This window comes from Cetorhinus maximus, chromosome 29 (assembly GCF_964194155.1).
Source record: "Cetorhinus maximus chromosome 29, sCetMax3.hap1.1, whole genome shotgun sequence".
In the NCBI taxonomy this organism is placed as follows: domain Eukaryota; kingdom Metazoa; phylum Chordata; class Chondrichthyes; order Lamniformes; family Cetorhinidae; genus Cetorhinus; species Cetorhinus maximus.
Genome location: NC_135907.1, coordinates 12,157,298 through 12,179,811, shown reverse-complemented (window position 1 = coordinate 12,179,811; position 22,514 = coordinate 12,157,298). Strand labels below are relative to the sequence as shown.

At 42.6% G+C, this 22,514-nt stretch overlaps 1 protein-coding gene across 10 annotated transcripts in view; it reads right to left on the bottom strand.

The window, feature by feature from the left end:
* LOC144669618 (activating transcription factor 7-interacting protein 1-like) overlaps nt 1–22,514 on the bottom strand; it is a 183,793-nt gene that overhangs the window by 12,065 nt on the left and 149,214 nt on the right. For all 10 annotated transcript variants that reach the window (XM_078532158.1, XM_078532165.1, XM_078532166.1 and 7 more), the window contains one exon: nt 2,078–2,156. In XM_078532158.1, the coding sequence (XP_078388284.1) occupies nt 2,078–2,156 (79 nt within the window). The remainder of the gene's footprint in view (nt 1–2,077; nt 2,157–22,514) is intronic.

The following is a 22,514-nucleotide window of genomic DNA, read 5'->3' as shown; positions in this document are numbered from 1 at the left end:
TGACAAAAAGGTGAACAACTTCTGATGGTCTTCAAATAAACATAGGAACAGGAGCCCCTTGAACCTGTTTTGCAATTCAATGAGATCATGGCTAATTAATCCATACTTCTTGATAGCTTTGGATAACAATAAAAAAAAAATTGATTTAAAATTACAATTAATCTAGCATCAATTCTCGTTTGCGGAAGTGTTCTCCAAAATTCTACCACAGCGTGCATAAGTAATTCCTAATTTCACTCCTGAAAGACCTAACTCTAATTTTTAGACTATGCCTCCTAGACCTATACTTCCCAAATAACTGAAATAGTTTCTCTTGAACTACCCCGTTTCCTTGAATATCTTAACTTTGATCAAATCACTCCTTAACCTTCTAAATGCCAGGGTATGCAATCCCGCAATGTGTAATCTTTTCTTGTAATTTGGAGCCCAGATATCATTCCGATAAACCCATGTTGCACTCCCTCCAAGGCCATTATATACTTAAGGTGTGGTACTCTGAACTGCTCATAGCACTGCAGGTTTGATCTAACCAGGGTTTTGTAAAAGTAGAGCATGACATCTACTGACTTGAGTTCCAATCCTCTAGATATACCGACCTTAGCTTTAGCTTTTTTGATTATTTTCTATACCTGTTCATGACATTTTAATGATCCACGTACCAAGAACTCCAAGTCTCTTTAAACGTCCACTGTTTCTCACTTTTCACCATTCATAAAGAACCATGTTCTATCCGTTTTTGTCCAAAGTGACCTGACATTTATGTTGAAATCTATTTGTCACAGTTTTGCCCATTCATTTAGTCGATCAATATCCATTTTATGCTTTCATCTACACTGCTTACAATGCTGCCTATCTTTAGGTCATCGGAAAATTTGGATATGCGGCTTTCTATCCCATCATCTGAGCCTTTAATAAGTATGCTGAATAGTCGAGCCCCAACACACATTTGCGGGTAAACACCAGTCACCCTCCTGCCATTCAGAGTACCTGCCCATTATTTCTACTGTGTCTCCTGCCACCCAGATCAATAAACTGCCTTCAATTCCAAGGGCTTCAACTTTAGCTAACAGTCTCTTATGAGGGACTTTATCAAGTGTCTTCTGGAAGTCCACATAAATAACATCCATACATATTCCCCTGTTGACTAGTTTAGTCAGTTCTTCAAAAAATTCAATCACTTTCATCAGGAATGATCCAACCTTTACAAATCCATGCGAGTTCCCTCTCAGTGCTCAGTCACCCTAACCTTAATTATAGACTCTAGTAATTTCCAGACGAGATGGGTCTATAATTTCCTCTCTCACCTTTCTTAAATAGTGGAGTTATATGCATAATTTTCCAATCTAAAAGTACGGTTTCTGAATAGACACACCTTTGGGAGATCATAGTATCTGCGAAGCTCATTACTAAATCTAATATGTCCCCTTGTTGATTCTAGGACGTATTGTTGCAGAAAACTATCCCAGAATTCACTACATTCTGGCATGTGTTAGCCTGCTTTTCCCAATCTATATGAAAGTCGAAATCCCTTATTAAAACCACACTACCTTTCCTTTGCTGCATGTGTCTCTAATCTCAGAATTTATGTAATCTACTACTACAGAGCTGCCACCAGGGGGCTTATACACAAGTGCAACTAGGTCTTAAATCCTTTTCTATCTCATACCTCTACCCACTGCCTGTTTACACCTCGTCATATCCTTCATCATTGAAATGATTTAATCCTTAAGCATGAAGGCTACTTGCCCCCCTCTAAACTGCTGCACTAAAGCTAGGGACTGAACAGATAGACAAGAGAATGGCTAAAATGCAACCCTTTAACACAGTCTCTACGCAGCAGTTTGCAGAACACAAAAGTTAATAAAAAACAAAGAAGGTAAATCCATAAGATGATACAAATACCAATTCCCCAGAGACAAAACTCTGCACCAAAATCAGATAAGCCTTTTAGCAAGTTAGCCAGGAATACATTGCAATTACAAGTGAGGGTTGCAGATTTGACTAGAGTGATATTCGATCACATTAAGTATAGGAAAGCTGTTAGAGGAAGGAGGAGGAATATCACAAAGCTCCATACCTTGTGCAGATACATCATCTTCATCATCACCCGTCAGGTCAATGACAGCTCCCATGTCACTTCCTCCTGTCTTTGCACTCTGAAAGAAAAAACTGCTGTGTTTTGCAATGGCATTCCTCTAGTCGTGATGGGCTACATTATCAACATGTGGTCACGTCACTACGTACAGACCTGTGACTGGTGTTAATTGCACTGTGGCTTCTTGCCATTTTCTACTGGCTCATTTTAAAGGTCCAGTTCAGTGACTGTTTCATTCTTTCATAAACCTTAATACTGATTAATACATTATGTCAAATCATTTTTAAAAATCTCTCACTATTTGCAGTTGTGAGTGCCTAGAATTATAAAAGTCTTGCATATTGATTGTTAGGGAGATGGTGATTAAAGTGTAATCATGGATTAAGCACAGCAATGGGGCATGATTGCAACTGTGGGATTGGGACTGTTTTGCTATTTATTGCTCAATACCCAGAACTGGAGCACCAACTCCTTCCTGGAGCTCCAGCATCTGCAACCAAGGGAAGTCAAAAATCCCCACCTTGACATCCTGCTGACGGATATCAGAACCCCACTGAACCCACGATTAGTGGATCAAAAATGACATGGAAATCTTGTGCAATGACTTGAATGAGCAGATATTCTGGTTAGAATTTAAAATGGAACCACAAACTTAACAAGGTTTACATTAATTACTGCAGCCGTTCAGACAAAAGTAACAATGTAAATGTTGCAAGTGTAAACACCGTTGTATTAATAGCCCCTTTATGGAATAGAAGGAGCAGGTACACATTTTATTTCTTAAAAAGCCAGCTGGCAATAAACGCAAATGGCTTGCTTTAATACTTGGGGTCAGATTTGTTCCCACATTATGTACGCTGACGATATCCAGTTCTGCCTCATCGCTACCTCTCTCTCAACCTCTCCTATGCCTCTCATTTGTAAGCAGTGCTTGTCCAACATATAGTATTGGATGAGCAGGAATTTCCTCCAATTAAATACAGTAATTGGAAGACCAAAGCCACTGTCAGAAACTCTCATCCATATCTTTGTCTACTCTAAACTTGACAATTCTTAATGCTTTCCTGGCTAGCCTCTCATCTTGCACCATCCGTAAACGTGAGGTCATCCAAAACTTTGAACCCGTATCCCAAGTGAAACTGTTTTGTTCATCTATCATCCAGTGTGTTCACTGACTGACATTGGCTGCAGGTTCGTCACCGTCTCAGTTTTAAAATTCTCATCCTTGTTTTCAAATCCCTCCATGGCCTCACCCCTTCCTCCCTCTATCGTTCGCCAGCCCTACAACACCAAGCTTCCCTCCCGGAATCTTTGCACTCTTCCAATTTTGGCCTCTTGTGCATCCCGATTTTCATCACTCCATCACTCGTGTCCATGCCCTCATCTGGCGAGACCTTAAGCTCTAGAATTCCCTCCCTAAATCATTCCGTCCCCTTCTGCTGAAGACGCTTCTTAAAATATCTCTCTTATCCACTAATATGGTTTGATGTAAATTTTTATTTGGTAATGCCCCTGTAAGGTGGTTTGGGTAATTTTACTAAGTTAAAGGCACTAAATAATGCAAGTTGCTGAGAAGAGTTTCTAAAAAGGAGAAAAATGAATTCACAAAGAAACAATTGAGAAAATTAGGGATAATAAACAATGAAGCATGCACATGCCACGGGGTTAATTCCCACAGGGGTTCTCCCAAGTGCCCTCCATGACTTTAGCAGAACAGTGACAGAAACCCTGAGGGAAAAAGGACAAGTCGGAGAGCCCTGATGGAAATTCACCTCAGAGGAGTTTTGCTGTGCCTAGGATTGTTTGGGAATGGGATGAACAGCAGCAGGATTTCTCAATTCATGACCTGTGTATTAATAATAGATTTCATGGGCCTGTTTATTAATAATAGATTTTCTTGCATCTTCATTATGTTGGTTTAAATAGAAGTATTGAAGGTTAATTGCTGGTCACAGGGACCAGTAAGGGGAATAACAGATATTTAAAAAAACATCCAAATGAATTTACCAGTAATGTACTAAGTAGCATTGGACAATCACACCAATTCTAATCTATTCGTTAGTGATTTCATAGAAATGAGCATTAATAGTGAAAGGAACATATTCATGCTCTGAACCACACAGTCAGCAAAAGCTGCTATCGCAACATTCACCAACATTCATTTCTTTTTCATTTCACAGTAACAGGCTAATTCTACACTGGCCAAATTTGACCAATTCTCCGTCTAGCTTCCAGGTGGAGAACTGTATGGGGTCAGAGAATTGTGCCTTGTCCCTGCCGGAAGGCTGACCCTTTCCATCTCAGCAAAGGCACTAAAGTTATGGAGGAAACTATGGTCCACTTGATCTCCCAGTTGCAGAAGTGACCATCTTGGCTGTTGAGACCACCAAAAGAAATGGAAAGATACCGTGAAAGAAACACAGATGAACATACAGATAGATGGAGGCAAAGCTTTCAAGGAGAGAGGAAATTCTGGCTGCAACATTTATGCCTTCGCCAAAACACACTTCCATTACAATCAATAATAGATTTATTACACATTTACTGTATAGGCACAGATTCTGTGGATTTCTGTGCATGTTGCAGGAATAGTCCTCCATTTCTCAGATGATTAGATCATAGAGGTGACTTACAGAACAGAGGTACAAATTGCTATTAGAAATGACATTGTGCATTTGCCCTTCAGTCGCAACTGGAGCCTTTGTGCTTGGCTTTGACATTTTTAGGGTTGTAGGGCTGAGGAAGGTAAGGGGTGTCCTTATCTCTTTTTCCAGCCATACAACTGAACTGGATGGAAGTTCATTTTAGTGCAGAAGGTTGAGAAGGCCTGGGATGGTTTTCTGTCTCTGATATGATTGCTACCATGAAACAGTTCATCTAACTCCATGTCTGGCACGGGGAAAATGTCAAGAGTCTAGCAGAAAATTTTAAAATTCAATTTACAGGATGTGGGTGTCACTGGATAGGCCAGCATTTATTGCCCCATTCCTAACTGCCCTCGAGAAGGTGGTGCTGAAATGCCTTCTTGAACCGCTGCAGACCCCTGATTTGCAAAACAAGTCATATGCAAGTGTATAGGGAATGGATCGATGAAGAATTCGAAACAATGCCAAAAAAATTTTCACTGATCTAAGGAGCAAGGCTCTACAGGCATAAGATTTGTAAGTGCAACAGATAGAGAGGCTGATCCCCAATGAGCATTTTATTTTGAGTATATTTTGTACCAATGTACTAGTTTTTAGTGATGTGTGTACCTGGATGCCCCAAATCCCTTACTTCTCCACAATTTCCAGACACTTGTCATTACAAAAAAATATTTTGTACATATTTTTCTAGTATCAAAATTGGGTTTCACACTCCTCACTTTGAACTCCATGGGCCCCAGTTTTGGCTACTAACTTAATCTGTCTATGCACCTTCTAACTTCCTGTTGCCATCTACTCTGCTGTTCCCAAGACAGTGTTGTCTCCAAACCTAGATATACAACTCTTAATTCCTTCATCCAAATCATTGAAGTATATGGTGAAAATTTGAGGTCCCTCTGGAGAACACCACATTCACATTCTACCAATCAGAATCCCTTCCCTTTCTCTCCTATCTCTCAAATAATAACCAACCTATGTTACAAGGTTACCTCCAGTTCCTCACACTCTCATTTCTACTCAATCTCATGTTGAACCTTATCAGCTGCCTTCTGGAAGTTCATATAGACAATAGCCATTTGATACTTCCCTATCTACCTTGTTAGTGATTCAAAAAGTTCAACTTGATTATGCCGACATGACTCACCCTTTACATCACCGTACATCACAAAAACAGGTCATCCGGCCCAACTGGTCTATGCTGACATTTATGCTCTATGTGAGCCTCCTCCCACCCTACTTCATCTAACTAATCAGGATATCTTCCATTCCTTTCTCCCTTATTTACTCATACAGCTTGCTATGCTGATTGCCTCAACTGCTCAACAACTGATAGCATGTTCTACATTCTTGCTAGTGAGTGAAGAAATTTCTCTAGAATTCCCTGTTAGATTTATGAATATTTATAACCTCTAGCTTTGGACTCCATGTGGACTCCTCTCTCTGATCAGTTTATATTTGTACAAATGTTCAGTGAGTCTTGTACAAATTCTTCATGACTCTATTCCCAATAAAATTTAAGTAACTTCCCTGATGAGTCTATTCCCGATAAAATTCCAGTAACTTCCCTGCATTGATGTTAAATTGACAGTCTCTAGTTTCCTGTTTCTCACAATTGTTTTAAATAATAGAGTGACATTTGCACTTTTCCAACCCAAAGGCATATCTACCTAGTCCAGAGAGCTTGGAAAAATTATGACCCATGTATCTAACATTTCTCATTTCTTTACACACGCAGAAATTTTGTCTGCATTATTTTTTGCATTGCTGTGTTTTTAAGTTCCTCCCCTTAACTTTACCTCGGGTTCCCTTCTACCGCTGGTATTCTGTCCTCTCCCTTCGCCATGAAAACGAATAGAAAATATTCATTTAACAAGTCTGCCATTTCCTTATTATCCATAATCCCTCCTGCAACTGTCTCCAATGGGCCCACATTCTCCCTTACTACTCACCTTCTCAATATAGTTATAAAACCTTCCGTTAGCTTTAATACCTCTTAAGTTTGTTAGGATAGCCTTTTGTATCTCATGGAAGCATTTAAGTATGTGATCTGAGAATATTGCAACATTTCCATGATGGCAGAGACACAAACAGTAATGATAGTATGGGCTGAACAAACTTGCATTGAAAGTAGTTGGCCTTTAGGTAGTCGAAAAAAGGGCCCTACCCACTACATTCAAAACTTATGGTCCATTATTGCTTATGGTCCCTTATTGTTGCGTTTCTTTAATTTGGTAACACCTTTGGCAGTTAATATTATGCGCATTTAAACAAGCAGAGCAGCATTTTAATCTAGATTTTTTTAAAAAATGACCAACACATCTTCCATGGCATTAGTCAGTTGATGCAATATTTTAAGGACAGGAGTGTTACATAGTGCAATGCAGTGTATCCTGCTCAGGTGGATCTGCAGCTCTTTTAGGCTCCAAAGATTTGTTAACAAAATAGGATTCAGTCACTCAGTAAAATGGTCAGGGAACTCTAAAAGATTACAATATGTTCATCAATTTCAGGTTGCAGATATGAAGAATTCAGCAAATTTGTGTCTCTAACGAAGGTGTTGCATATTTTCTATGATTTCTATGCAGGCATTGCACCTCTCAATGTGACATTTGTGCTTGTGGTAGATGTGTAATTTTCAAATAGGTTAACGGCAGGCCTTATTTTGTTGATCACTGGCTGAGGGAAAGTCTATGGTAATGGTGCTATTGGTTTAATGGTATTTCACTCAACTAAATCACTCATCTAGTCCTGATTATGTTGAAAATAAATGCAGTTTGTGATGTAGTCAGGTCCTGGGAAATCAGGGGTGGAATTTTCTGTGCCCTCTGATGGCGGGCGTGATAGGTGGCATGAGCAGACAATATGGTATGATCAGTTTCACGACAGCAGGAAGGCAGTAGCCATTGTCTGCTCAGCCTGCCAACAGCAGGCCACATTTCCCGCCATCGGTCGCCGGGAACCTCATTGCAATACATTTGCATATCATTATCAGGTCATCCCGCCAGGCTCCTGCACCTCCACTGAATTGTCCGTCCATGTTGGTGGGAAAGCTTCACAACAGCACAGAGGTGATGTACACTTGGCAGCCCGAATTCTGGGTGAACTGGAGGTGAGTGCACAGCAATGTTCTGTGGAGCTCACCAGGGTCACCTGTTGTTTTGCAAGCTTTGTGGGGGATGGCGGTGCAAGTGCAACCTTGTCGTTGAGGCGACTGGTGGCGTGGGGGTAGCTAAGGGCAGCCCAGCCTCCAGGCGACTGTTGGTGGAGGGAGACATGTGTCTCTGCCATCATGGAAATGTTGAATATAGAGCATTCAGGGTGGACGAGGGAAAGTGGCCATGCATTAGGGAAACCTGTACAAAAAGTGACTATTCCTCTGCAACTGAGAAAGTTCAGGTGCAGCCACATGGATATGACTGGGGTCAGGCTCCAAGCTTATCTGCCCACTCAAACAACGCAGAGGCATCCAAGTGCCACCAAGTTCTGCAGACACCCCTCTCCACCACCCCCTCGCCCAGCACTGCACTTAGTGGACTGCAGAGCAGTTGGACTGCACATGTTGTACAATCTCCTTGCTAAAGCTGGCCATGTCGCAGTCACTGCTGGAGGCGCTCACAGCCTCTTGCAATGTCAGCATCCCGGTTTGGACCAGTCTCCCTCATGGTTCAAGCTAACAGGGCAGCCATGCAGCTCACCAATCTCTGGCCCTCCAAGTGGTGGCCAGCACTCTCCAGTAAGCGTTAAGAGGCCATCATACACTTAACCAGGACAGGTTCCTAGTACACCTATACTAACCACGTGTCTCTCTCTTATCATCCTGCAGGAGTAGAACATCAGGATCATGGAGCCTGGTGAACTAGCTGTATGCCTGATGGCCTACCGAGCACGAAGATGAAGGAGAGAGCGACTGAGGCTCCTGGCTGCACAGAGGCAGGAGCAGCAACCTTAGGAAGCAGGGGTGGCTGGGGTTCCCTCACATGCTGCCCAAGAGCCACAGCGAGTCATTGCTAGTCGGCGCCTAGTGACACCCAGGGTCTGCAGATGCTACCTTTCATTTTTGCAGATGACTGAGAACCAGTGTCGCCGAAGACTGCGTATGTCGAGGGAACTGGTCACTCACATCTGCCATTTACTGCAGGATTTTGTGCCACAGGGATATGGAGGGCATCCACTGCCAGTGGCTGTGAAAATGACCATGGCGCTCAATTTCTATGCCACTGGCTCATTTCAGGGCTGCACAGGTGACCTTTGTGGGATCCATGATGGCATCCATGGGGTTATGGATGCCATCTTTGCGAGGGCACACAACTTTATGCATTTTGCCCAGGACCAGGACAGCCAGGATTTAAGAGCAATTGGATTTGCCCAGATCTCTGGTTTCCCACAGGTACAGGATACGATTGACTGCACTCATGTGGCCCTCAGATTTCCATCGCAACACACGGTGGACTAAATCAACCGCAAGGGCTTCCATTCGCTGAAAGTGCAGCTGGTTTGCAACCACCAGAAACGCATCCTGAAGGTGTGCGTACGAATTCCAGGGAGTGTGCACGACGTCTATATCCTCAGTCGGTCAATCTTCCAGGGTCCACAGGGGCTGCAGGGATGGCTCCTCGGGGACAAGGGCTACCCACAGAGGCCGTGGCTGATGACACCTGTGCAGCGGCCTCAGACTGCAGCACAGCGATGGTATAATGAGGCTCATGCCGCAGTTTGCAACTTGGAGGAGCAGACCATCTGGGTGCTGAGGATGAGGTTCTGGTGCCTGGACCAGTCTGGTGGAGCCCTGCAACACACTCCGCAGAGGGTGTCACGCATCGTCGTCATCTGCTGCACCGTTTACAACCTGCCGCTCCAACGGGGCAATGGCTGAGGAGGAAATGGAGGAGCTGCATGTCTCCTCCGATGAGGACGCCACCAACAGGTGTGAGGTTGAGGTGGTCCTCGGAGGTGACGATGACTGGGATGAGGCCCTCGCACTGGCTAGACGAGTGTGAGGCACTTGGGAGGCCCTCAAAGCTGCCAGATTTGTGGAGGATGGCGGCGACGACGACATGCAGAGGGGTGACCCCATAGTTCCTCACATCGCATTTGTGAATGTTTGGTGCCAGTCTGGTTTATGGCAGCGCAAATACCCTCTGTGAGAATGCTCCTGTCATGGAGACGCGGTGGAGGCCCCAAAAGTCACTGGGTTGCAGGGGGATGACGATGTGATGCATTGAGGACACTCAATAATACTTCACACAGCCTCTGAGAATCCCTGACGCCTGTCTGGCCAAGGACAGCTTACTTGCGCTCTGTGATCAGGGTCATATCAAAGGGATGCAGCCATGAAACATTAGAAGCATCTGATGCTTTGTCTGCCTTCAGCACCTGAGCCCTTCAGGAGCTGGAGCACAGCATCAGTGGTCACAGATGCTGAAAAGCTGGGGGACAGCCTCTCTTTAAAAAGGTGCTGAGAGCACACAGAGAATGAGAACACTCTGTGGCACCTGCCCACTACATTCTGGTAGAAATGACAAACACTGCCACTGTGCAGGCATCAGTAATGTCTCCAGGGAGTGAGAGGCCGGACCATCACTTTGGTCTGAAGGTTGCACACAGCACAGGGAAGAGGCCCCGGACTGAGATACCTTCTTTTATCTTGTGCAAAAAGGTTTCACATCTGAGTGACAAGAACACTGCTCATCAGAACAAGGAGCCACAGGCAGGGAGACATTCTTGGGAATTTATTGACAATAGTGAACAGTATGTACAAGTGATTAACACTCATGCCCAGGCTGTGCAACTAATTCTTAACTGTCCTAACCCTGCCACTACGTCCTGCTGCTCCTCAGACATCCACAGCTGAGGTGGAGGCAGCCTGCTGACTGCGATGCCCTATGATGACTTTGATGGGTGTCCCCGGAAGGCTGAGACTTGGAGGGCCCCAGCCTGCTTTCAGGATACTGCTGTGTGGCAGTGGCACCCTGCTCGGCCTGTGGAGCTAGAGCTGAAGTCACAGAAAGAGTGGAGTCAGATGGGCCAGACACTCAGTCACCTGGATGGATAGGCCCGGAGCGTGCAACTGCAGATCCTCCTCCCTATGGGTGCCCTAGGCTGACTCCTTGGGGAGTAGGGGTAGCTGGAGTGAGATTGAGCTGCCCAATACCCCTCTCTCATACACAATGTTGGAGGCCAACTATGGAGTTGAGCCTACGCAGCAGTGCAGGAGTGAAGTCCTGGACCAAAGTCTCCATGGCGGCTGCCTTCCTACTAGCGTTGACCTGCGTTATCACCTCAGACTGAAGGCGGATGGACTCCTCCATCGTGCCTGGCAATCTGAGTGTTGCAGCAGACATCCCTTCCTGATGTTCCCAAGCTTGCCTTTGCAGCTCCAGCAACTGTGACATGACTGAGTCTAGAGACTTGTCACTTGTCAATGTTCTGGCCTCTAGCAGTCCTCCCAGTGCCGGACACCTGGGAAGTCCCTGCCGCCACCTGCAGTGGATCAGACAGTGATCCAGAGGCTATTCTAAAGCTAGGTCCCACTGAGGTGTGTGTCTGCGCTGGTGAAGGTTGTGGGTGAGCGCTGTGACGGGACTTCAGGGGCAGTGCCTTCAGATTCCTCTTCAAAGGTTTCTTCACGGCTTGATTGGAGGCCCAGGGTCATGGACTCTGCCGACTGTTTGGCAGATGTGCCTGCAAAAGCAAGGAGAGATAATTAGTGCATGGCAGTGGCCTGTGAAAGAGGGCACACCACTCACAACATGGTTGTCTGATGAATGTTGCCTTGTTAGATCTTCACTTGGTAAAGCAGGGCCAACCTTACTGCCAGCACAGGACTGGTCCAGAGCCTCACCGGCCAGCTGGATGGCTCAGTTTTCAAAGTTCATGAGGACCTTGATTTCAGTCATTCCGCCACAGGAATGCGACCCCTCTTGTTGTGTGCCAGCTTGTCCTGCGTGGACAGAGATGGAAAAAGTGTAAACAGGACGCCTGCCAGGCCAGGTGACAAATATGTTTGGCCTGTGTGGGTGTTGAGTGGTCCCATGGATGAGGACAATGACAGCGAGTGAGAGAGTGGATGGTAATGTCCCTTTAACTGACAGCGAGTGCGGGCCCTGTGGATATGTTTGTGAGTGAGAGAGTTGAGTGATGAGTTGAGTGATTTACCCTGGCGGAATGGAGGAGATCATTCATCTTCTTTAGGCACTGGGTGGCTGTCCTCTATTGCAGGGCGTTGGCACTGACCACTGCCTCCCAAGCCGGGTTAGTTCTATTGCTGCCCACCCTGCAGCCAGAGCGGGGGTAGAGGACATCCCAGTGGACCTCCACCGCATCCAAAAGCCGCTCGAGAGATGTGTCGTTGAACCTGGGGGCTGCAGTCTTCTTCATTTTCAGCGCCATGTCTTCCGTGCAGCAGCAGTGAACTGGAAGCACTGAGATGTGTGCTTGCAGCTGGACTTTAAACATGGTGACTGGCGTGATGCAGCAGCAAGGTGATGGTGGGTGGAGATGAGAGCCCACCCACCATGCATAAATAATGAGGTAGGTTCAGGACAATACGGCGTGAAAACCTGCCATCGAAAAATTTGGGAAAATTCGACCCCAGGAGTCAGTAACCAGCACCCACCACCTGTCACCCAACACCCCTCCTCCACTTCAAATAAAAATTCTATAATTTGGGTGGTAAACATCCCTCTTTGCTAACTCTGTTTGCAACATGAGATGAACTGCACAATCAATAGTAACTGGTTGTTATATGCCAGAATACAAAACCATCCATAGTTAGTAGACAGCATGCCAAACTTCCACACATGGTACCACACATTGGTGGGATGTGGGTTGATACCGAAATCTACCTACATGGGTCAGCTTTCAACATTATCATTAGAAGCAGGGGGAAGTCTTGAGGCAGCCAGGAACTGCTGAGGGGAGAAGCAGGGAGGCTGTATGGTCAAATCTGCTAGTGCACCTAGTAGTTCTCCTGTTCACTTAGCTTCAGCTGTTTTATAGTGTGGGGGGAGGATGGTGGTGGTGCTGGGGAGGGGAAGAGAAGAGATAAGAGGAGCTACTGCAGTCTTTAATTTTGACTAAAAAGTGGATTAAAAAAAATCAGAGTAGTGTAAAACAGAATTTAAAAATGCAAATCATTCAGTAATAGCAGTGCATTCAGAAAAGTGTTTTGATGGAATTAAAAAGGAAATACTGTTTCCTAATGGGAGATGGGCAAGTAATGAGAGAACATAGATTGTCAAAAGTGGCAAAAGAGCCAGGGGTGACATGAGGAAATCTATTTTCCTTTGACTGCAGTGTTCGTAAAGTTGAAGGAAGAAAATAGTAATTTTCAAATAGGAATTGGATAAAAACTTGAAAAGAAAGAAATTGCCAGGCTATGGAAAAGAGTGCAGGAAAATGGGACTAACTGGATAGCTCTCTCAAAAAGGGCACAGGTATAGTGGTCTGGATGGTTTCTTTCTGTGTTGCATCATTCTATGGTTCTAAATTGATCAACAGTGATGCTATGGAAGCATATTTAATAGCTTCCACAGGTTTAAGTTGTTCAAATTGGTGCATTATCTGTGTTGAGTTAGTGAATCTCAGCTGGGAAGCTGGAGAAGGGGGTGCTACGACTTGTTTTTTGTGGCCCCAAATTCAGGGGGTGCAGGGATTGGAGGAGGGGGGAGCCTGGTGTTAACCACCTAAGATTCCTAATCACCATTCATTAAATCTTACAGTAAAACTGTTTGGGTGTGTACACTGGATGAGGATAGGATTGGGCTGCAATGAGACCCAGAGTTTCATAACCTCTCATCAATCGAGGGAACTACCAGCAAGCCACTTACACATATTAAACTGTATCGCAGAAAGATACAGCACCATTAGCAGAGAAGATCAAATGGGAGGGGAGGATGACTGGTAGAGAAGGGAAATTATATGCAAGCTGCAATGTAAAAACGGATAGCAAGAATTTCTATAGGTACATAAAAAGGAAGAGTAAGTAAAGTGATTGCTGGTTCTCTAGAGTGTGACATTGGGGAGTTAATAGTAGATAATGAGGAAGTGGCTGAAGAAATGAACAAATATTTTGTGTTCACTATAGAGGATACAAAAAACATTCCAGTAATTGCTCCAAAATCAGGGGGTGAACAGGAGAAAGGAACTTGGTGAAATTGAAATCATTAGGGAAACAGTACTGAGCAAATTGATGGAGCTGTAGGCTGGCAAGTCTCCAGGTCCCGATGGACTACATCCTAGGGTCTTAAAGGAGGTGGCTAATGAGGTAGTTGATGCGCAGGTGCTAATTTTCCAAAATTTGCTCGATTCTGGAAAGGTTCCATCAGATTGGAAAGTAGCAAATATAACCTCTCTATTCAAGAAGGGAGGGAGGCAGAAAACAGGAAACTATAGGCCAGTTAGCTTGACATCTGTCATGGGGAAGTTATTAGAATTGATCATTAAGGAGGTTATAGCTGAGCACTTAGAAGAGCTCAAGGCAATAGGGGAGTCAGCATGGTTTTGTGAAAGGAAAATCACATTTAACCAATTTATTGGAGTTTTTTGAAGGAGTAACATGCGTAGTGGATAAAGGGGAGCCTGTAGACATGCTGTACTTGGATTTCCAGAAGGCATTTGATAAGGTGCCACATCAAAGATTATTACGGAAAATAAAAGCGCATGGTGTAGTGGGTAACATATTAGCATGGACAGAAGATTGGCTGGCCGGCAGAAAGCAGAGAGTATGCATAAATGGGTCTTTTTCTGATTGGCAGGATGTGACGAGTGGACTCCCACAGGGGTGTGTACTGGGGCCTCAACTTTTTACAATTTACATCAATGACTTAGATGAGGAGAGTGAAGACAGTAACTAAATTTGCAGACGACACAAAGATAGGTAGGAAAATATGTTGTGAAGAGGACACGAGGAGGTTGCAGATGGACATAGATAGGTTGAGTGAGTAGGCAAAGATCTGGCAAATGGCGTTTAATATGGGAAAATGTAAATTTGTTTCCTTTGACAGGAAGGACAAAAAAGCAGAGTATTACTTAAATAGAGAACGGCTGCATAATTCTGAGGTGCAGAGGGATCTAGGTGTTCTAGTACGAGGCACAAAAAGTTAGTATACAGGTACAGCAAGTAATTAAGGCGGCTAATGGAATGCTATCCTTTATTACAAGAAGGATTGAACATAAAAGTAAGGATGTTATGCTTCAGATATACAGGGCATTGGTGAGACTACACCTTGAATATTGTGTCCAGTTTTGATCTCCTTATTTAAGGAATGATGTAAATGCATTGGAGGCGGTTCAGAGGAGGTTTACTACATTGATAAAAGCAAAATACCGCAGATGCTGGAAATCTGAAACAAAAACAAAAATTGCTGGAAAAACTCAGCATGTCTGACAGCATCTGTGGAGAGGGAGACAGAGTTAACGTTTCAAGTCCGTATAACTCTTCATCAGAACTAAAGACTAGTTTGATACCTGGAATGAGTGGGCTGTCTTATGAGGAAAGGTTGAACAGACTGGGCTTGTTTCCACTGGAGTTTAGAAGAATGAGGGATGATTTAATTTAAGTGTACAAGATCCTGAACGGTCTTGACATTGAAAGGATGTTTCCTCTTGTGGGTGAGTCCAGAACTAGGGGGCACTGTTTTAAAATTAGGGGTCGCCCTTTTAGGACAGAGATGAAGAGAAATTTTTTCTCTGAGTGTTGTGAGACTTTGGAATTCTCTGCCTCAGAAGGTGGGGGTCATTGAATATTTTTAAAGCAGAGATAGACAGATTCCTATTAGGCAAGGGAATCAAAGGATATCGGGGTTAGATGGGAATGTGGAAATCAAAACACAAGATGATCAACCAGAATCTTATTGAATGGCGGAGCAGGCTCGAGGGATCAAATAGTCTACTCCTGTTCCTATTTCTTATGTTTTGATGCTAACCATTTGAAGTAGCTTCAGCTTGTAAATTCAACTGCAAACAAGCTGTCACTATTCGCTGCAATTAGGAGTTTGCCAATTAAACACATCTGGAACCAACATCTAGGGACCAATTAATCGCTTTGAAAATAAGTAGTTTAAAAATCCACAAAGGTTTACAACTTCATTTATTTGAACAGAGATATTCTGCAATTCCATTTGTCATTCCAACGAGTCTACAGTGTTGACTGGATTTACACTGAATAGGGGTCACTGAAGTAAGAGGCAGCAGCTGAGCACTGCAGTACACAGGCCTCAGCATTCTGGATCTACATGGTATATGATGGATCACAATCAATGCAGAGATGGAGCAAATGGAGCAAAATGGAGCATGACAGTGTAATGCAACGCATCACACACCACACTCTAAGGCTTAGTTTATCATGTATATGCAGCGTTTATACTGAAATAGTTACAAAGCAGCCGATTGGGACACAGAGCACTCACTAGGTTGCAGGACAAGATTGGAGACAGACTGCACTGGAATAGAGAAGATTAAAGCAGGAAGTGACAGCCACACACAGTACAACTAGCTGGAGGTGGGATGGAATAGAGGTTGAAGCAGATTAAAGTGCAAGTGATAAGCTAAATATAGACAGTATTTAGAATCTATAGTGCAACAGTGCACAGAGTCTGCACTGGAAGAAAAGCATGAGGGAACAGTTAAACACAACAATACACTAGGCAGTTCTCTCACTGGGGCCACTTACATGTCAATGTTACCCAATCCCACTGGTTAGTCAGTTCAGTGACATTTTAATCACTTTGCAGTCTTTTTACTGCAACGCATCGACTAAAAAAGTGAATGACCTTCCGTTAAATTTGATGTTCAGAACATATGGGAAGCCAAGGATTGAGTCACTAATCTTCCTTGGAGCTAGGTAGTATGTAGACAAATGAATTGTGGGCCTTCTCAACTAGAAAACAAGTGAAACCACTTTGTTGAGAAACACAATTTTTGGCCATATTATCTGATAGCTTCATCCCAATTTTCCACTCTGGCATTCAGCCAGTGAATACTTTGCTCTGATTCACAGCTTAAGACAAATTAGAAGCTACTACTAGAGGGGGGAAAAATGAGAATTTGGGAATCTCTAATAACTCTGGGTAAATGGCCCCAAGGAAGCACATTCTATCATTGAGTAGGATGCACACAATAGAAGGCAAAAGAGCTGATCGAAGCACAAGGAGGAACATAGAACACAGCATTCACAGTAAAACCAAAGTGTACAGTAAATGCTACAGCAGACTGGAGGGATGAATGTTGATTAAAGTCAGTAGCCAACTCAGCCCCCAGTTCCACAGTAGGAGTTACTCAACCACACACATTGGTCATTGTGTTTGGTTTAGGCTTAAAACACTTGAGATAGTTTTCATTTGAAACAATTTGGGATTTTTTGGACCAGTGAAAGATGTTGAGCACAAAGACTCAGTACCCAACAAGAATCACACATTGCTGATCAGCCAAATGAGAGCCTTGCACTTTACTCTGATTCTGCCTCCCAACACATTTAATGTTAATTAGCAGAATACAATCATCACGTGTTACTGATTTAGACAAGCAAGGAGATAGTTGAAGAGTTATTAGCCGTCCAGATTTGTTGTTGAGGCTCATTTGTTCAACAAGATCCACATTTTGTTTCAAAAGTCAGTTTCACTGTAAAGGATTATATTGCAGCTCATATTTCACTACAAAACACTTTTTGTGGTTTTCATACATAGCCAACCCATCAGCTCATAAAGCTCATGTTTCTCTTTTCAAAAACACTGACAACACACAACAGTAAGGTTACCATATTTATTATATAACGCCATGGTCACATGTGCAAAATCTGAATGGTTAGAACCTATGCATTATTCAGGATAATGCAATGTTCCTTCGCCTTCATTTTAAAACGAGCGCCACCTGCTGAGTTCATTTCAGTAACATTACACCAAAAAAAAAACCAAGAAAAAGTTTACAATAAAATCACACTGGTTCTAAACTGGCATCTGCCAATATTCTAGTTCCACAACATGCGATGACCCCAAATTGGTGCATTAATCATAGATGATACCAAACTTACAAAGAATTTTTAAAAATACATTGAACTGTGGTAGATTAGCAATTACTAGGCATCACATCATGAATATTCAACAATCCTTGCCCAGTTCATTACAAAATACACCACAGATTTCATGAAAATTCTCATGTAAAGAATATAGATAACAATAACAAAAGTACAACAGATGCTCCTAGGCGTTATATAATAGCAATAATGAACTGGAAGGTGTATATTGTTTTAAACAGACTTTCTTTGCTTCCTATTCCCCAGGGATTCTCAACTAATTCAAAAATCAAAATCATTAAGGTGCTACAGATATTGAATATTGCACTATCCTTTCCCTTTTGTGCACACTGGACTTTTGAAGCCCAGTAATTTAGAGTGAAAATAAAAACTTACTCATTGGTTTAATCCATCTTGAAAACCCCAGCAATACACATTTAAATCTTTTTAGGATTGAATTGCTCACAGCGAATACAAGACCTAGGGTGGAAGATCCCACTTGAAAGTGCATCCAACTTAAATTGGCTTAAATTGCATATTTATTTGCCTGAGACATGAAGTCAGGGCCAGAAATAAACAATAAATAGCAAAAAGGTAAGCACGGGACTTTCCTCCCAATCCCATTACCACAGAGCAGCATGAATGGACAGGCAGACACTCAAAAATTTCAAAATGGAAGGAGGTTTCTATGCAGCATTTTGGGGGTCGATACAAGTGCATGAGTTCAAAATAGAATCAGTGCTAAAACCTCACCAAACAGGAACATTTAAATTTAATACTTTAATTTAATCCTTTGCAAGCTGCGGAGCATATTAAAATCAAACTAATACTGTTTAAATGGAGGTTTTGTTCAAAGTGTGATCAGTTTTATTTTGCAAAAAATGAACAAATTAGAGATGGAGGATCCAGTACAATCCAAAACTGCTCATTTGGAAGGAAAATTGTAAAAGAACCAATCCCAATCCTTTGTCAGTTCTGGGCTTAATGGCTGTTCTGGCAGTAATGGCCAATTGCATTTCATAACATGGGGATTTTCCGCAGATTTGACTTTTGACAGTTTTTAAATTTAGCTTAGCTCAGTCCATGATAAAAGAAACTCCTTTCTTTTAGCAATAATATACTTTAAGGTAAGAAGTTGTAATGTTACAGTACAAAGATATTGACCTGTTCAGGATGCTCCTTTGGAAGAATGGTACAGCACTGCATTAATTGTGACATAAGGATTAAACTAATCTTGTAATATTAGTGATTTGCTCTTGATTATTAGTAGAGCACACCACAATTGACTTTAACAATAACTTTACTCTGGGGGAGTTCTTTCACTTCATCTGCACAGGATTGTTTTGTTGTGGGCATCATTGTAATTAATGAGACCGAGTTGGTAGGAAGTTAAAGGCCCTGATGTCTTGCTCAGGTCAATAATCCTTCTCAAGCACAGGTTCGATTCATCCATAATTAGCCATTGTCCATGAGGGGGCCATAGGCATCTCTCTCTGTTCACTAAACCAGAAAGTACATTGCACGGGACAATGAAAGCACCGATAGAGCGTGCTGCTCTACCGGCTGCGCACGTTAATTGCTCATACACACCTTCTTACTCATTATTAATTCAGGGTGAAAAAAGTGACAATACATAATTTGTTCTGAGTTTACAATTTTTTTTAAAAACTGGCAACAAATTACTAAAGCATAATTGAGAGGATGGAATAAAATTACAAAATAATCACTTTTCATCAGTGACTCCAAAATTCTATTATGTTTTGAGCTTTTGATGACTGAGGTAGCATTTCCCAGAGTTTAAAAAGTGAAAACGCTAAGCCTGCAATCAGGACTGGAGATGAATTCAAAAGTTAACTTTACTGGTCATAGGACAAGTAAACTATTAGGCAACCAGGCCCAACCATCTATAGCTGCTTCATCAATGACCTTCCTTCCACCATAAGGTCAGAAGTAGGGATGTTCATTGATGATTGCAGAATGTTCAGCACCATTTGCGACTCCTCAAATACTGAAGCAACCCATGTCCAAATGAAGCAAGACCTGGACAATGTCCAGGCTTGGGCTGACAAGTGGCAAATAACATTTGTGCCAGGCAATGACCGTTTCCAACAAGAGAGAATCTAACCATCACCCCATGACATTCAGTGGCATTATTACAGCTAAATCCCCCACTATCAACATCCTGGGGGTTACCATTGACCAGAAACCGAACTGGACTAGCCATATAAATACTATGGCTACAAGAGCAGGTGAGAGGCTAGGAATCCCGCAGAAAGTAACTCACCTCCTGACTCCCCAAAGACTGCCCACCATTTATAAAGCACTAGTCAGGAGTGTGATGGAATACTCTCCACTTGCCTGGGTAAGTGCAGCTCCAACAACACTCATGAAGCTTGACACCATCCAGGACAAAGCAGCCCACTTGATTGGCACCCCATCCACAGTCACTCCCCCCACCACCACCACAGTAGCAGCAGTGTGTACTATCTATGAGATGCACTGCTGGAACTCACCAAGCCTCCTTAGACAGCACCTTCCAAACCCACAACCACTACCATCTAGAAGGACAAGGGCAGCAGACAGATGGGAACACCGCCACCTATAAGTTCCCCTTCAAGCCACTCATCACCCTGACTTGGAAATATATCGTTGTTCCTTCACTGTCACTGGGTCAAAATCCTGGAACTCCCTCCTTAATATCACTGTGGATGTACCTACATCACATGGACTACAGTGGCTCAAGAAGGCAGTGCACCACCACCTTCGCAAGGGCAATTAGGGATGGGCATTAAGTGCTGCCCTAGCCAGCGACACCCACATCCCATGAATAAATTTAAAAAACTGGATTAACTGAATGATTTATTACTACCTAGTTATGACCAACAATATACTGTAGTACAATATCTGCATATAGCAAATCCCTTATTACCCTAGTTACATAATGCACAATGCCCAAATCTAACCAGATAATATACTTAGTGATGGTCATCCAGCCCTGAAATATCAACTTGTTTGCTCTCCACAAATGCTGCCTGACTTACTGTGTATTATCAGCCGTTTCTTTTTTTGACCCAGGTTTAATCCCATCAACAGCAACTAGCGTAGCTAAGTAAATTCATGCCTGGAATAGGACTTTCACATAGTCTAAGTACTGTGTACAATAGGAGCATCTCAGAGTGAGTATGATCTCCAGTTAGTGGAAATGTTTTACAGTTTAGTACTGTGGTGGTTATGGCATTGTCTAGAAACCAGGACCTTGCAAAGTCAAACCCCATCATGGCAAGTTGTAAAAATGAAACTGAACTGGCATCAGGCCAGATTGGCAAAAAAAACAACTGGTTCAACTTCCTTCAGAAAAGTATACTCGTCACCCTGCCTGGTCTGGATCCGATCCCAAATTACATGATTTGCTAACGTATTAAGTCAGCCATTCAGTTTTAGAAACAAATGTTATGCTGCACCATCCTCTTGGGCAATAAATGAGGCCTTGTCAGTATGCCCATGCCCAGAAAACAAATTAAACAAATTCAGGTTGAGTTACCATTTTCAGAGATTTTTTCCAAAAATCCAAAAAACCCTGTTTATTACAATTGCCTCTCTACTATATTCGATTAGTGTTGCCAACTGCTTACTAAAAGTACATTCAATTTTGTCCCTGCTACTGCAATGACACTAAACTTATTAAAAATCTTACAGCCCTATGAATTTCCTGCCTGCCAAGCCTTGTCAACTTGCCTATTGTCAAGTTTGTTAGTTTTGAATCAAGTTCCCATTACAAGTTCCTATGTCAGCATTTATAATGAAGGCTATGTAAATGTGTCATGCTGTAATTATGTCCTCTCACCAGTGATGGTGCTGTAGCACCCCATTTTGTATCTCCCAGCCTGCATTGCAGAAACCTGAACTCTACTTTCCAAATAGCCATAAGTTCTACTATTTAACTATAAATATTAAATCAAAATGCTATATAAAAAATAAGACAGAACACATGACTTCAAAATGGTGACTAAACTAGATCTGCACGCACCACTGCAATGATCCCCACTCTCTCACTATTTAACTTGAATACTACAGTTGTTTTATACTCCCTGTGAAGCCAGAGAGTTGGTTACAACGTTGATTTATTATGACGGTTTTAGCAACGCTTCCTATTAAATAAAATTGCAACATCGTTCCCATTAGCATCAGTTCTAAAACACACAATTCTATAATTGCTTATAAATATGCTTATGAATGTACAAATTCTCCATAACAGGCTGCATTATAAAACTGCCAAGCAAATTGGACTAATCATTTAGGCCCCTTCAATGCAGAAAGGCCGTTACTTATTTTAAAACGCACTGTTGGAAGAATCAAAAAAAATGAATTTACTCTAGAGTTTATTGGTTATTTTTACATACCAACCAAAAGTCATGAATGGTTTCTGAGGAGTAAAAGACATGGCTTAAACCCCTTTAGACTGCCTTTAAAGGGGAGATAGTTTGTTTACAGTCGAGGATGAAAGGTAGGATGTTACAAAGCCAAAGCTCCCTGGATGACAAGAGTGTGAGTAAGATGAAGCAGGAAATGGGGACGTCTGACTATTATAAAAACTAAAAATACTCAGTAGATCAGGCAACGATTGTGTGCAGAGCAAAAGTTAACTTTTCAGATCTAGATGACCTTTCATCAGAACATCGACTTGACCTGAAACATTAACTCTGTTTATCGCCACAGTTGCTACCTGACCTACTTATTATTTTCAACATTTTTGTGTTTTTATTCG